Source organism: Phocoena sinus, chromosome 2 (genome assembly GCF_008692025.1).
Source record: "Phocoena sinus isolate mPhoSin1 chromosome 2, mPhoSin1.pri, whole genome shotgun sequence".
In the NCBI taxonomy this organism is placed as follows: Eukaryota; Metazoa; Chordata; class Mammalia; order Artiodactyla; family Phocoenidae; genus Phocoena; species Phocoena sinus.
In genome coordinates this window covers 35407992-35424802 of record NC_045764.1, presented here as the reverse complement: position 1 = coordinate 35424802, position 16811 = coordinate 35407992, and the positions used below count along the sequence as shown (strand labels likewise).

At 45.3% G+C, this 16811-nt stretch overlaps 1 protein-coding gene across 1 annotated transcript in view; it reads left to right on the top strand.

Moving 5' to 3' along the window:
- The window catches only part of SH3GL3 (SH3 domain containing GRB2 like 3, endophilin A3), a 144358-nt gene extending 139591 nt beyond the window's left edge, over positions 1 to 4767 (top strand). The window contains exon 9 of the mRNA XM_032622847.1: positions 4104 to 4767. Coding sequence (XP_032478738.1) covers positions 4104 to 4309 — 206 coding nt within the window. The 3' untranslated portion in view covers positions 4310 to 4767. The remainder of the gene's footprint in view (positions 1 to 4103) is intronic.
- The last annotated feature ends 12044 nt before the right edge of the window (positions 4768 to 16811 follow it).

Here is a 16811-nt window from a genome sequence, read left to right as displayed (position 1 = left end):
ACTTTTTCATTATTATTGTATTTGTTGTGGTGATGTGTGATGTGTGATCTTTGATGTTATTATTGTCATTGTTTTGGGGGGGACACAAATTGCCCATGTAAGGTGATGAACTTGAAAGACGTCTGTGTTCTGACTGCTCCACCAACCTGCCACTTCTCCATCTCTCTCCCTCTCCTCACCCTCCCTATTCCCCAAGACACAACAGTATTGAAGTTAGGCCAATTAATAACCCTACAATCGCCTCTGAGTGTTCAAGTGAAAGGAAGGGTCGCACGTCTCATTTTAAATCAAAAGCTAGAATTGCTTAAGCTTAGTGAGGAAGGTATGTCGAAAGCTAGGATAGGTGAAAATCTAGGCCTCTTGCACCAAACAGGAGCCAAGATGTGAATGCAAAGGAAAAGTTCTTGAAGGAAATTAAAAGTGCTACTCCAGTGAACACACAAATGATAAGAAAGTGAAACAGCTTTATTGCTGATATGGAGAACGTTTCAGTGATCTGGAGAGAAGATCAAACCAGCCACAACATTCCCTTAAGCCAAAGCCTAATCCAGAGCAAGGTCCTAACTCTTTTCAATTCTATGAAGGCTGAGGTGAGAAAGCTACAGAAGAAAAGTCTGAAGCTAGCAGAAGTTGTTCATGAGGTTTAAGGAAAGAAGCTGCCTCCATGATGTAAAAGTGCAAGGGGAAGCAGCAAGTGCTGATGTAGAAGCTGCAGCAGGTTATCCGGAAGATCAAGCTAAGATCATTAATGAAGGTGGTTACACTAAACAACAGATCTTCAATGTAGATGAAATGGCCTTCTACTGGAAGGTGCCATCTAGGACTTTCATAGCTAGAGAGGAGAAGTCAATGCCTGGCTTCAAAGGACAGGTTGACTCTACTGGTAGGGGCTAATGCTGCTGGTGACTTTCAGTTGAAGCCAGAGCTCACTTAACATTCTGAAAATCTTAAATCCCTTCAGAATTATACTAAATCTACTCTGTCTGTGCTCTAGAAATGGAACAGCAAAGCCTGGATGACAGCACATCCGTTTACAACACGGTTGACTGAATATTTTAAGCCCACTGTTGAGACCTACTGCTCAGAATAAATGATTCCTTTCAAAATATTAGTGTTCATTGACAATGCACCCAGTCACCCAAGAGCTCTAATGGAGACGTACAATGAGATCAGTGTTGTTTTCATGCCTGCTAACACAACATCCATTCTGCAGCTCATGGATCAAGGAGTAATTTCAACTTTCAAGTCTTATTATTTAAGAATATATTTTGTAAGACTATGGCTGCCACAGATAGTGATCCCTCTGATGGATCTGGACAAAGTAAATTGAAAACCTTCTGAGAGGGATTCAGCATTCTAGATGCCATTAAGAACATTCATGATTCATGGGAAGAGGTCAAAATATCAACATTATCAGAAGAAGTTGATTCCAACTCTCACGGATGACTTTGAGTGGTTCAAGACTTCAGAGGAGGAAGTAATTGCAGATGTGATGGAAATAACAAGAAAACTAGAATTAGAAGTGGAGCCTGAAGATGTGACTGAATTGCTGCAATCTCATGATAAAACTTCAACAGATGAGGAGTTGCTTCTTATAGATGAGCAAAGAAAGCGGTTTCTGGTTTCTTGAGATGGAATCTACTCCTGATGAAGATGCTGTGAAGGCTGTTGAAATGACAGTAAAAGATTTAGAATATTACATAAACTTAGTTGATAAAGCAGCAGCAGAGTTTGAGAGGATTGACTCCAATTTTGACAGAAGTTCTACTGTGGGTAAAATGCTATCCAATAGCATTGCCTGCTACAGAGAAATCACTTGTGAAAGGAAGAGTCAACTGATGCAGCAAACTTCACTGTTGTCTTATTTTAAGAAGTTGCCACAGCCCCCCAGCCTTCAGCAGCCACCACCCTGACCAGTCAGCAACCATCAGCATGGCTGACCCTCCACCAGCAAAAAGATTAGGACTCGCTGAAGGCTCAGATGATGGTTAGCATTTTTTAGCAATAAAGTATTTTTAAATTAAGGTATACACATTGTTTTTTTAGACAAAATGCTACTGCACACTTAACACAGTACAGTTTAGTGTAAACATAACTTTTATATGCACTGGGAAACCAAAAAATTTGGGTGACTTGCTTTATTGAGATGTTTGTTTGCTTTATTGCGGTGGTCTGGAACCAAACCTGCAATATCTCCAACATATGCCTGTAGAAGAGTAATAATGAGGAACTTGCTTTACTAATTACTAACCTTTACTTCAAAGCTACAATATTTAAAGTAGTGTGGTACAGTTACTGAAACGGATCAGTGGAGCAAAGTAGAAGATCCTAAAATAGATCCAAGTGCACATGATAATTAAATGTATGATATTGATAAAGATAAAAGCAGTATTTGAAATCAGTGGAGCAGAATGGGTTATTTAATAAATCGTGTTGTGATAACTGCTTAAACATTATTAAAATACAGGCATGATTCATGGGAAGCAATAATATTTGCAAATAATATTAAAAGCAAATAATACCTTTATTTGCAAAAATGCAAATGGGTTGAAAGAAAAAATTTTCACATTAAAAATTAATTTAAAAAGAGTACTTGGATAAATTTAGTTGAATATTCACGTATAACTGTAGAAGGGAAACCATGAATGAAAAGTTTCATCAGTTTGACTGCTTATGTTGTGTAAAATTTCTGCATGTATGCCAAAACAAAACAGAAACCCCCATCCCTGCCCCATCCCCAGTACACACTCCAAAAACAAAATAAAAGAAAAAAAAGAAACATAATAAGCTGGGAATACTGCTTGCATCAAACATGACAGATATAAGGTCAATATTTATAGTATAAAAGTGTATAATATATTAGGGGCTCCTAGTACTTTTAAGACAAAAAAATCAGAAAAAATACATTGATAGTAAATTTTGAAAGTCTTGGAAAAATTTATGTCTATGAACAGCCAATTTCCTTCTAGACGTTTACCCTCAGGAATTAATTGTACATATTTGTAAATACACATACATTAGGATATGTTTCAAAGAGTTATCAATGAAAGCCAAGAGAAAACAAACAGGAAAATGAAAAGGAAGGAATGGAGAAGGGAAGAGAGAAAGAAAGAGGAAGGAAGGAAGAAAGAAAGGAAAGAAGGAAGGAGGGAAGGATGGGAAGAAAGGGAAGAAAGGAAGACCTTTAAATATCCTATAATAGGAGATCGGTTAAAGAAATTATGTTATACTGATAACAGTTGACAACTGGTCAGTAATTAAATGTAACCTGGAAAGATGTTCACAGTAATATATACAGGAATTCTTTTATGCAAACAGCTATATGTAAATACGTACACAAACAAATTCATAAAGATATCTGGAAGCTTCTATGCCATAATGTTAATTTAACATTGGTTACCTCTTCATTAGTGGTTTACAGCTAACTTTTCTCAATTTTGCATGTCTCTTCTCTCTTTTTACCATGTTTAGTTTTAGTTTTGAAATGAAAAAGCAATTATTTAAAAGATGTTATTCTGAGAACTTCTGGCTTAGTACAACAATCCCAAGACTGCAGGCTGGTCTGTAGAGATTCTCCTCATCCCTCTCCAGTCTCACACCCTGCCATGTTCCAGCTCCTGGTCACCAGCTCTAGGAAAATGTCCCTGACCACCCAGGCCTTTCCTGCTTTCTTCTTCTCTGAGCTATAGGTGATACAGTACCTCATCTTTGTTTTTTAAATGTTTCCCATGTGTTTTCCAGTCTCCAGAAAGAAACTATGAGCTCCCTGAGGGCAGGGGTTGGGCCTTGTAATTCTGCACCTCCCTCGGGCTCCTGGCAGAGCTGAGTAGCTGCTTCAAGGACAGGGGCTGGGCCTGAATTCTCTGGCCGGGAGAACTGATGAGAAAAGCCATGGGCCCAGGAGGTCATCTAGGGCAGCTGGGAGAGCTGAGGAGGGCAGAGGCCACAAGTACAGCACCTGTGAGGTGGGTTGAGCCGGCCTTGTCCTGGGAAGGAAGGCAGGGGCTTGCTGTCGTGGTCTCTGCAACTCTCCACCTTTGCAATGCTCCCTGGGTGATTTGTCGTGTTAACCTGTGCTTTTTGTCTCCATGTGATGTGGACAGGTTCTCACATTCCCATGGACCAGCCCTGCTGTCGTGGTCTCTATGAGTTTGAGCCAGAAAACCAAGGAGAACTAGGATTTAAAGAAGGGGATATCATTACATTAACCAATCAGATAGATGAAAACTGGTATGAAGGAGTGCTCCATGGGGAATCTGGATTCTTCCCCATTAATTACGTGGAAGTGATTGTGCCTTTACCTCAGTAAATGTGTAACTCAAACTTTGGACGTACTTTCATAACGGAAATGAATTCACACCAGTGTTCTCTCAGTGTGGTGTTCTGTGGCATTCTTGCTCTTTGACCAGCTTAATGACTTTTGTATGTGTGTTCTCTTTATAATGTATTTTGTATCCATTTAATTTGTATAAATGCTTTTCTTGTCTTAGCTACATGAAAATACCATCTTCTTTTTTTTGCTGACTGTCCTAAAAGTCATTGGTTAAATAAACGTATGTGCTCCTTGTTGCTAAAAATAAATGGCACCCACTGCAGTTTTGTTAGTGAATTGCCCATATTCCTCAAGCTGTGATGGAATGCGACACTTGAAACTAAGAACTGCTAAATACTTTGTTTCCTGACATTACTGATGGCATCTGGTCTTTTCCCTTCATGGTGTTTTAGCTGACCTGTGAATAGCCCAATAAACATGACACACTGTGTTGGTAAAAAGGCCTTGGTTATTCTTAATGTTGAATTGATTTTTAAGACAGTCGTGCACAGCTGCAAACTCCTCCTGTGCCCACTCTGACTCGGGGTCCAGCTTGTGACTTGTTTGGCCTGTGGGATCGTAGCAGGCTGGATACAAACGGAAACTTGAAATAGCACTCAGCCTTCCCACCTGTGCTCTTGCAGCTGCATCTTCACCAGGAGAGCATGCCCAAGCTAGCCTACCAGAGAGAGACATGGGCCAGAGCTGAGTCACCCTACCAACCTCCAGACCTGTGGGACACTAATCTACTGCAGTTCTAAATATAAATAAGTACTAGATATTCTTAAATGGATCAAGTTTATTTACGTGGCTTCCTCTTCCTTGAGGATATGTTATTCTGAGATTTCTCCATCCCTCAAACGAAGGGACTCCTGACAGGCACATCTTTCAATTCAATAGGTATTGCCAGGTGTATTTGACCCTTAGCATGGACACTGCTTAGCTTCAAGTTGGGATCCCATCCTCACTTTTGCCTACTCCTTATCTCTTGTTTTGCTGTAGAGGCAAATGGAGTGAGTCCCAGGAGACTCACCTGGTGTCTGTCCTTATGAGATCACGCATGGCCATGTGCATGGGCTAGGTCCCAGTGGATAACTGGGTTTTGTTCAAATCTCCCCTTGGGGGTACCGAGCAAGGCCAGCTTGAGATCTGGCCTTTGGGCGTCACCGGGGGTTGGTCTCAATGGGCTGACAAGGGACATGTGATCCTACTCAGTGTAAGTAAAAGTACAAAGAGCAGGAAGGGGGAATAAAAAGCCAAGTCTGTTCTTAACAAGAGATCAGCAAAGGAGATCAAATATTAACCTCAAGGCCAAGTCTAGAGGGCCGAAATAGGAGCATTAGAGAGATGTCAGAACATAGAATCAAGGGAGTATTCGAGGGCAAGCCCTAACGAAGCGTGTCCAGTAGAAAGGTGCATGGGGAATTATCTGCCTGGAAGAGGCCCCCAAACTCAAGCCAAGTTCCATTGACATAAAGGTTCTTCTCTGCCTCAGAGGTAAACCGTGGAGAGGGGGGCTAAGAATCAAAGTGGATGTTATGGCTCCTTTAGGAAAACTTGTTCCAGTTCCTGGGATTGTCCTGGGACCAAGCATTCTTGGGGACATTCCTTTGGACTTGGAGTAATTCAGGCTTAAAGTGTTCCTCTCAGGAGCCACTTCCATTTCCCACCCCACGAGCAGGAAGAATCGGTTATGTCCACCTCCATGGAGGTGGAAGAAAGACCACCTTCCTGGGCCAGCTGTGTCATTTGCTTTACGTGCATTTTCTAGTTTAATCTTCATTAAAAACACTAAGGCAAGTTGCAGTGTTCCTATTTGCAGGTGAAGAAATTGAGACTTAGAGAGGGCAAGTGACTTGCTCAATGAATATCACAGAGCTCAACTCTAAAGGCTGCGCTATGTCTGTACCTGTCAGATTGATCTTTTAGCGTGTCTGCCCCACATATAACTTCTACTTTACCCACTGTGGAGGGACCCATCAGCCACCCTGAACATTGTGACCCTATCCACTGGCCACAGTTGATTGGACCAGGGATGTGCATCCACTGTTTCTTTTTCAGTAGTGATAACTAGAACCCATTTGCTACAAGTTAGGTGGTCAGTGTCTTAGTCCAGGGCCCCACCCTTGTTAATGTCTCTGGGAATGTGGCTACCCTGGCAACTAGAAGATCTCTTATGTAGTGTACAGCACTGTAAGTCTAAGCCCCCTTGGTGCCTCCCACGGGCCAGTCCCCGATGATAACTAACGACGTTGAGCACCTTCTCATATGCTTATTGGGCATGTGTGTATCTTCTTTTGTGAAGCGTCTCTTCAAATCTTTTGACCATTTAATTTAATTTATTTATTTATATATTTTTTGGCCACACCACGCAGCATGTGGGATCTTAGTTCCCCGACCAGGGATCCAACCCGCACCTCCTGCAGTGGAAGCGTGGAGTCTTAACCCCTAGACCACCGGGGAACTCCATCTTTTGACCATTTTTAATTGCCTATTATTCACTTGTGAGAATTCTTTATATATTCTGTATATGTCTATATGTCTACATTTATATTAGTATGTTGTTCTTAGAGTATCTTAATGTTGTTTGGTCTCAGTGGTAGAACCTCTGATAAGCTATGTCGGACAACATCGTTGGACATAATTTCAGGTGGGAAATAGAATATATAGTAAACTTTAGTATTGGTGGCTGGAGTGGATTGATTAATGGCCTCCAAAAAGATATGTCCCAGTCATAACCTACAGTACCTGAAAATGTGAATTTGGAAATCAGGTCTTTGCAGATGGGGTGTTAAGATGAGATCATCCTGGATTAGGGTGGGCCCTAAATCCAATGACTGGTGCCTTTGTAATAGAAAGGAGAGGAGGATTTGTCACAGAGCCAGACACTGGGCAGGAGGCCATGGGGAAAGCATGGGAAAGCTTCCGTGGGAAAAGCAGAGAAAGATTGAAGTGATGCTCCCAGAAGCCAAGGAAGAGGCGAGGAAGGATTCTCCCCTAGAGCCTTCAGGTGGAGCACAGACTTGCTGACACCTTTATTTTGGACGTCTGGGCTCCAGAACAGTGAGAGAACTAGTTTCTGTTGCTATAAGTCACCCAGTTGTAGTCATTTGTTACTACAGCCCTAGGAAACTAATACAGTGGTGTTCATTTAGTTATTATACAGTTTCAACTCATTTCAGAGCTTTCTAGGGGCAAAATCCACCCTGTCAATGAGAACACCCAAAAATGTAGTAGTTGGTAAGGCAGAAGTAGCCTCATGAAGATGGGAAATGTCTTCTTCCAGTTGAGCATAGGCTTAATGACTAAGCCCAAGAGATTAATGGAAGAAAAATCCAAAGAGTGCTGGGGTATGTGTGGTGGACACTTCTCTTCCACTTGGGATGCCTCCTCCATGTAGACGCAGCTCTTTTCGTATGACTTTCTTTCCCTCTTTACACCCTCTAGCTCATGAGCCCTGGGTCCAGGGGGAACTTCATCTGACTGATGAGTTTAGAAAGAAGAACTGAGCAAACGTAGCTCAGCCCCTCCCCGCCCCTTCTCGGGAGCTGCTCATCAGTGGAGAGCACACGGAAAGCTCAGGAATAAAGGTGATGTGTGGTCTTCCTACACTTGGTTATTATTGCTCCATTGGTTCAAGATTTGGACAGAGGAGTTCCGTTTCTTGGTCCCCCTTGAACACCGGCACTTACTATACTTTTCATCTCAGTGAGGTTTATTATCCTACCATTTAATCCCATTTTAGTCTACATATATTTATTTGATCTATATGTCCATATTTATAACTGTCAGTGTGAAGCCACAGGAATGGTAATAGCTGAGAGCCCACAACGAGAGGACGCGGGGCTGCCTTGCTCTCAGCTATACTCCCTCTGCCTCTTGGCTCTCCCAATGCAGCTGGATGCAGCTCAGAAAATGACCGTTCTTCAAAGGCTCTTGTGACTCTTGAGATTCCAAAGATGGAGGGGTTAGTGCTCCCCAGAACCTTCACCAGAAAGGTGACACATCTTGTATACGTTAAACTGATCATTCTAAAAACCATAGTCTCTGGTTTACATAGCCAGGAGGAAGCCAGAGGAGGAAGCTAGCAAGAGGCAGCCAGGAGGGTACCACACAGGGAGATACACCTACAGGGGGACCATTCCTGTGAGATCCCAGGCCAGACGTGGTAAAGGTGATGCTGAGTCTCCCACAAGATACCCATGGTTTCCTTAGCTTCCTGGCAGGGTGAACGGAGGACATTCACAGTGCACAGCTCTCTTCCTTCATCACGAGGGCCATTGTCGCCAGAGCAATGGCTACTAGTGTATCTCATCAACCCGCTGAGTTTCAGTTATGGGGATAATTCCCTTCCTCAGTTTCCAGCATTCATATAGACTTTTATATAATATCCATTTAGTGATTTCAGTGGGGAATGGGTAGGATGAGTGAAACATTTGAGTTCAAATCATCTTGGATCAGAAGTCTCTACCTGACCTGACGTTGCATGTCAATATCAGGGTTTTTTTTTTTTGAAAGGAAAAATTCTTTTCCATTTTCTTTCTTTATGCTTTGCAGAACACTAGTCATTTTGTTCTCAATCTTCCTGACACCATACGTGAATTTGGGGATACTTGTTTCATGGAGTTTCTTTGGTTTCTTTCTTGGTTTTTAAAAACAACAATAAAAATACACTGCTCTAGCACATATTTAATGAAATAGCATTTAGCAGTTTCATGGGAAAGGCTGAATAAGTCCCTCTCTTGCTTTGATGGTAAACAAGAGACCCAGGCCCGGATTGAATGTCAAACTTGCCTTGGAGGATTCAGGGGTGGGTGTGTCTTTCAGGCGGAAGTTCACAGTGAAAGAGCAAAGGAACAGAGCTGAGAGAACATCCTTCAGGCCGGAGCCACTGAACCATAAGAGCAAATGGTGAAGACAAAGGCCGAAATCAAGAGTGGCTCCCAGTGATTGCTCCTTGGTTTTGGTTTTTTGAGAAAAAGAAATAAACTTGTGATATTTTCACTGTTTAGGAGAACTTATAGACATACTACATGCACATTAGGGAACATTTAGAAATTCCTTTCCTGATGAACAGATGTATGGATAGATGGTGAATGAGCTAGCTAGCTGCCTGTTTTCACCCACACTATCAACTTCCACGGCTTCAAGTATCAACCATATGCCGAGGAGTCACAGATCTAAATCTCCAGCCCAGGTTGTCTTCCTGATTCTAGACCCAGAGGCATTTCCAGCTCAAAACGTTCCAGGTGAAGCCATCATCTCTGCACTGCCTCTCTCCAGCCAATATACTCCTCTTCTTCTTATGTTCCCAGTGTCTACGAATGACACTGCCATCACCCATGGCCCATGGCAGGAATCAGGGTATCAGCCTTGACTGTCTCTCCTCTCTACCCTTTAAGTCATTCACCAAGTCTTAACAATTCTACATCTCTTACAACTGTCTCAAATCCGTCTGTTTTCTTCTATTTCCACTACTACTTGTACCAGGTTAGGCCATCATGAGCTCTTGCTTAGATTATTAAAAATACAGCCAGACAAAACATTCTGTGACATAAATCATATCAATGTTTTCTTAGGTCAGTCTCCCAAGGCAATAGAAATAAAAGCAAAAATAAACAAATGGGATCTAATCAAACTTACAAACTTTTGCACAGCAAAGGAAACCATAAACAAAAAGAAAAGATAATTTACAGACTGGGAGAAAATACTTGCAAATGATGTGACTGACAAGGGCTTAATTTCCAAAATATACAAACAGCTCGTACAACTCAACAACCAAAAAGCAAACAACCCAATCAAAAAATGGGCAGAAGACCTAAATAGACATTTCTCCACAGAAGACATATAGATGGCCAATAGGCACATGAAAAGATGTTTGACATGGCTAATTATTAGAGAAATGCAAATCAAAACTACAATGAGGTACTACCTCACTCACACTGGTCAGAATGGCCATCATTAAAAAGTCTACAAATAACAAATGCTGGAGAGGGTGGGGAGAAAAAGGAACCCTCTTACACTGTTGGTGGGAATGTAAGTTAGTGCAGCCATTGTGGAAAACTATCTCATTTGCTCCTTCAGGCAGGGCTGTATCTTACCACACCGTCGTTTTCCCAGGACCTAGAACATAACCTGGCAAAAATAGATTGTCACCTAATATATATTGCATTTTGCTGCATTGAACTGAATTGTTCTCTAAGCCTAAAGCTGACTGGACATAGATGGTGGCATCTGAAGGAATTTGGTTCTTCACACTCATCCATAGAATATTTTTTGCCTGAGTCTTGGTAAAGAAGGGATAAAAATGCTTAATTGGCTATCCAAACTCTCCCAAAGTTAAGTGTGTTTTGCAAAACTTAATACATAGAAATGTTTTTATTGAACTTATATTTGAAAAAAAGACTTTTCAAGTATTTCTTTGTGGTGTTTCCAACCCAAATATTGCCAGTCTGACAGAGTAAGGGACACGTAGGGAAGTAGACTAAACAAGTGGGTCTCATTTTGTGGTGCAGGGTGAGTGACATGCCATGCAGCATGGGAGAAAATGCTTTTGTGCACAACTGTTCTTGACGACTTGTAAGAAAACCGATATCACATTTTTAAACAAAAAAGTGTACAGAGTACTTTGCACTCTGTTATTTTTGCTCAAATTAATCAATTCTGGAGAAAAACCTTGGACTCCTAGAGTTGTCAGAGATGAGGTGCTAGGTGTGAATTTTTCAGGAAGCTAAGGGTGAATCGTTAAAGGAATATATGGTGCCTGCTTTTGTTTTCCTTTTCTTACAATCTAACCCTTTGGTGAGTTAATATTTTTCTAAAATGTAGCCTGTACTTCCATACATCCATCAACAGAATCTAAGGAACAAGTGAATTCATAGATAACCTGGATTCATGAGCATAAACACAGCCCTGTACAATGATACTGTGATACTCTCAGGCCCCAAGATGAACAAAACTGTACCAGACTTATGGTGTCTTTTATTTCTTTTGTGCCTTTTACAGTTTTCCTGTAGCACCTTTATGCTGTTAGTATCCCTTTTCTCTGGAGGTATTCTGTCCCTTTCTAATTCTAGCCTCTAATTTACCCTTGAAAACTAGATGACAGACATGTGAGAATTATGTGCAAAGAAAGAATCAATAGTCTCAAATGAGACATAAGTATTTGCTTATATGCAATATGCTTAAATCTGATGTCAGTTGGACGCTCAGAGGCCTTTTTTGTTCTGGTTGTGGGGAAATGAGGAGAGACTTCCAGAGCTGGGTTCTAGATTAGGAAGATGTTTCTATGTTATACAAGCAAAGTATAGAAACAATCTCTGAAGTTAAAGTGGAAGGACCTCTTAGAACTTTCTGATTTTTATATTTCACAAAATAATGGAGAAAAGTGATGCTAAGAGAGGTGAAGTGACTTACCTGGAGTCCCCCAGTGTGTGGCCAAGCCTGGACAGGTAGCACATTTCCTGACCACAGCTCCAGTGTTCTCTACACTGGCCTTGTGCCTCTGAGGGGAAGAAGATAAGGTTCTTGTCAAGGGTAAAGGGGATGAATTCAAAGGCACTAGTAAATCCACTCTTCCTAGAGTACCTATGGTTTGCTCATGTTCCATGGTAGAGTCTATGTGCACATATATGTCTGTGTATATGTACAGGTTTATCAGAGTATGAGATGCACATAAAACTAAGGTCAGCACCTTCCTAGCCCTGGAGACCACGTGAAAATCAGCCTTGGGTCTGGGGCCTGGAGAGTTTTCTGGCCCTGAGAAGGGTCAACAAATCCCAACTCTATTCCTTTGCAGCACTTTGGGGGACTATAGCTTTCCTTTGACCAATCCCAAAGATTTGGAATTTTCTAGAAAGAGTCTGTCTAACACCACCTCACCCTCCTGACACGAGATTTTGACTGGCTCAGACCTCCAGTGCTGCAGCAGTCGTAACTCCTAAGCCTCCTGACTTGAAATGATGGGTCTGGCACCTCTAAGAAGGCGTGAAATCACGGATCTGGTATGATCTGATCCCCAGCTCCTTGGAGATCTGGGTGCAGGATGAGAGGAAAAACCAGGAAGGGGGGGTGTGCCAAAGCACACAGAGCCCCTCACCAAGTAGAACCACTCCTGTCACACCTCCTCCCAGGGGCTTTTTTTTTTTTTTTTTCTTATGAGGCAGAAGCCTTGAACACGTTTTATAAAGCAAATTTTTGTTCCAAAGAAGTACTCTGGACAGGCAGAAAACTATCACCACTGGCTGAGCCTTGTTTCCCATGTGGGGCGGGGCACACCTGAGAAGCCAGTTGTGGTAGATGCTGTTGGTGCCGGAGCCCTGTCCAGACCCTCCTTATTGACAGGTACACCCATCTCCCAGCTTACGTGAGTGTGGCAGCCCAGGGCTTATACCTGAGACCTGCTCTGGAGCATTGCCTTTGGCTTATGAGAACTGCTTAGGAGGTTCCACCGCCATCCAGTTCCAGTGGAAGCAATGACCATCATGTGCGTACAACAACCCAGTCCTGTTGCCTGGAGACAGGGCAACTCTATGGTGTAGCTTCGGCTCCAGGATCCCTGAGGATCGGGAGAGGGCTAGACCTTCCCTGGGGCACGGGCTTGCTCTGCTCTCTGCCCTTCCCTATCCTGCATCCCTTGCTCCCTTACAGATCTTTCCTGTGAGAGCACTCCCTCGGCAATGTCGCACCCCTAAGACACCATGCTCACCTGACGTTTCCCCTGATGCATCCTTCGTTCCTACTTCAGTCAGCTCTAACTTCTATAGGATTTGCCTCCAAGGGTTCCTTTTCTCCAAGCCTCCGACACAGTCTTCTTGAGTGTGCTTTCCAAGTCCATCTCATGAGTTCTGCAACCAGAAAGAGTAATTCTGTATCAAGAACAAATTCAGGCCCAAGCCCTGAAGGGATGTCACCTCTCTCTTAGGGTAAAATACACACATACCCTAACAGAAGCATCATAAGTTCACTAGTAGGAACTTCCCTGGTTCTGTCTCTCTCTCATACAAATGTTGCATTGTTGTGCTTGGCTGGTTGCAGCCAGTAGGCCATACAGGGAGTAGGGGTAGGAAACTCTGAGATAAGGGAAACTGGGAACTCAAGAAGATGGATTTTAGGGAGGAAATAGAACTTGGTTTCTTAGACCTCTCAGGATTGAAATGCACTGCCTTTGTCCCCAGGCGGTGGGGTTCTCATGCGGAGAGGTAGTCCAGGAGCTAGGCAGGGAAGGATCTGAGCCCCGTCCCCCATCAGAGATAGATCGGTTGGGCAGTCACACCCAGTGGCCTGATCAGACACTTTTTGGGGGTTCGTTCTCTTCTGTTCTTCCCACTCCCCAATCTTCCCCCACCTCCATGCCTTTGGCAATGTCTTGTTTAAATATTTGGGCAGGCTTCAGGGAAGAGGGGAGAGTGGGTGCAAATGACTGAGGGATGGCTCTGCATCTACACTTGGGCAGGGTGATGGAGAGCCCTCTGGGGTAGTTAGATGGTGAATCTGAGGACTGCACGTGTGAGGTCCAGCCCACACGTAGAGGAGGAGTAGAGGAGGAGTAGAGGAATTTGTGATCCTAACTCACAGTGCCTTAGCTACACACGTAGGACTGACTGCAAGACCTGCTAGGGTGAACAGGAAGGCAGAACTTCCAGCAGGGAACTGGTGTTTTCCCTTCTGCTTTTTACTACCGACCAACTGTTCCTTGAGGGGGCTGGCCTGATACTCAACGGCACTTGTGGGAGAGCAAGCCTCAGCCCTGGCCTCCCTATGTGATGTGGGTACTCCCTAGAGGCTCCAGAATCAAAAGTGCCCAAGGGAAAATGAGACAGGAGCCACTAATACTTTAGAGCAGAGCAGCTCAGATGTTTCCAACACCCCCACCAGCCCCCACTCCAGAGGCCTTCTCAGTGCCTTCCTGAGTCACAGGAAGTGCAGGGCTGCCACTGCACAAGCATGTCTCTTTGAATTCTCCATTTCATCTTGAATATGCATGTAATTTTTGCAATGGACTCCATTTGGGAATGTGAGTGACGTGAGAAGCGGTATAGTCTAGTTGCTAAGAACATGCAGTGTTTAAATCTTTCTACATCAGTCTCCTCATTTGTAAAGTGGAATAAAAGTTATACCTACCTCATAGGCTGGTGTGATGACTGAGTTAATACAAGCAAAGTACCTGGAACGGTACCTGGTGCATTGTGTTTGGAAATGTTAACATCGTTATTCCTCTACCCTACCTTGATAGGAGAAGTGCAAAGTCAATCCTCATTATTTGCAGATTCCATATTTGCGAACTTGCCTATTTGCTAAAAGTTATTTGCAGCCCCCACATCAATGCTTGCAGCACTTTCATGGTCCTCTGATGAGGGGTGAACATTTTGAGTTGCCTGATATGCATTTTCCCAGCTAAGGTCCATCAAGGCCACGCTCTGCCTTCTTGTTTCAGCTCTCATACTGTAAACAAGTACCCTTTGAGGGCCTATTCAGTGCCACTTTTCACATTTTGGTCTTTTTTCTTGGTGATTCTGCTGTTTAAAATGGCCCTCCAGAGCAGTGCTGAAGTGCTGTCTAGTGCCCCTAAGCAGAAGGCGGCTGTGATGTGCCCTGTGGAGAAAATCCTTATGTTAGATAAGATACCCGTGTTAGATAAACTTCATTCAGGCACGCGTTGTGGGTTCAGCGTTAATGAATCAATACATATTAAGCAAGATGTCTTTAAGGAGAAACACACATATGTATTGATCGGTTCACGAGAATGTGGTGACCAGAGGCTGGCAGGAATCTAACCCTGTATCTTCCCCAGGATCAATGGTCTGGTATTCCCAAATTCACTATAAAGTTCCCTTTACTTTCTAAGAACATAACTGATAATGAATAGGAGAATCGACTGTACATGGGTGCATTCTTTCTGGTTTAGCCCAGCCCCCCCCGCCCCCACCCAATGACTAGTCTCCCCACGGCCGCCCGCTCCTCTGCCTCCTTCATACTGAATGTCTTCTGCTAACTTCCCGCAAGATTCCAGCTGTTTTACATGGACCGCCCTGGAGATCCTCCTCTTGGCCAGAGGAAGTCACCGAGTTAAGGAAGGCAAGATAGGGGAGGTAGGCGTGCAGGGCCAGCTCCTCTCCGTAAAGCTCTAACACCACCTGTAATGTACCAAACACAGAACAGGCAGGAAAGCAACTTCAGAGATGAACAAATGGAGGCTTTAGAGAGAAGAGAGATATGGGCTCCAACCCTGACTTTGCAACTCGCTGTGTACAAGTTATGTTATCCCCTGGGCCTCAGCTTTCCCATCAATGAAATGGGTATAATGTTACTGTCACCACGGGGCCCTTGTGAAGATAAGCTGCACATAAAGAGCTTGGCACGTGGCTGGCACACACTAGGCACCCAAGGAAATGATGACTGTGGTAGGACTTAGCCGGGGGCATAGTGAGACTTTCAATCCCGGGCCCTTGGATTTATACCTCTGAGATTAGGCCAAGGCCAGGGACAAGCGTTCCACCTTACTTCACTTCCACAAGTCCACGAGGAAATTCACCCCAGTCCCGGTGCCTGACACCCCCACCCCAAATCCCAAGCCTGGGCACCCCATGGTTTGGGCAGCTGAGCAGCTCTGTTACCCAAGCTCGGTTCATAGGAAGTGGCACCAGGTACCCGCTTACGAGGCACCCCTACTGGTCGGTCGCTGGTGGTCCCTGGCAGCCAAGAGTCCGGGTGGTGAGTCCACCGGCACCTGCACAAGATCTGCGCTGGGCGCCTCCGGAGGCAGAGGCGGCGCAGGCCGGGTGGGGCCACTGGTCTCCGACTTTGGTCACGCCTGGCCGGAGCTCCGGAGGCTCGCAGGCACGAGCCAGCGGTTCCGGGCAAGCCTCCGTGTGGCCGCTGGGCCTGACTTAGCAGAGTCGGCGCCGGGGCCCTGGCGGGGCGGGTGGAGGCTCGGGGAAGTGCGGGGGTTGGGGTGGGGGGGGGGCGATGGCATCCCCGCTCCCAGCTCCGGCTGAGGCGGAGCGCCCCGGCTGGCTCGCGGCGCAGCGGCCGCCTTTCCCCTGCGCGCCTGCCGGCGGCGGCGGTGGCGGCGTCGGCAATCCCGGCTCTTGGCACCACGCCTGGCGGCCGGCCCTAGGCGAGGAGTGGCTTCCAGGAAGCGGGCGGCGGAGCGTTCCAGCCGAGTCTCGCCGTCGCCGCGGCCCCGCGCGCTCCGAGCGGCCCGGCCCGGCCCCTCACGCACTCTCTTCGCGCCCCCGGCGTCCCCTGCACGGGCGGAAGGCGCGGGGCCGACGCGAGGGCGGGCGGGCGCTCGGGCACGCCGTGCACTTGCCGGGCGGTGCAGGTGGCGGCGCGCGCCCTCCGCCTCTGGGCCCCCGCCAGCGCCTAGCTCCGCACGCCCGGAGGGGGCGGGAGAGGCGGGGCGGCCCCGTCCCAGCCCCATTTAACTTCTCGGCGGCGGCGGCGACTGCGGCGCCGCGGGCTGGAGGCCAGCGTCGGGGAGGGTCCCGGTCCCGGA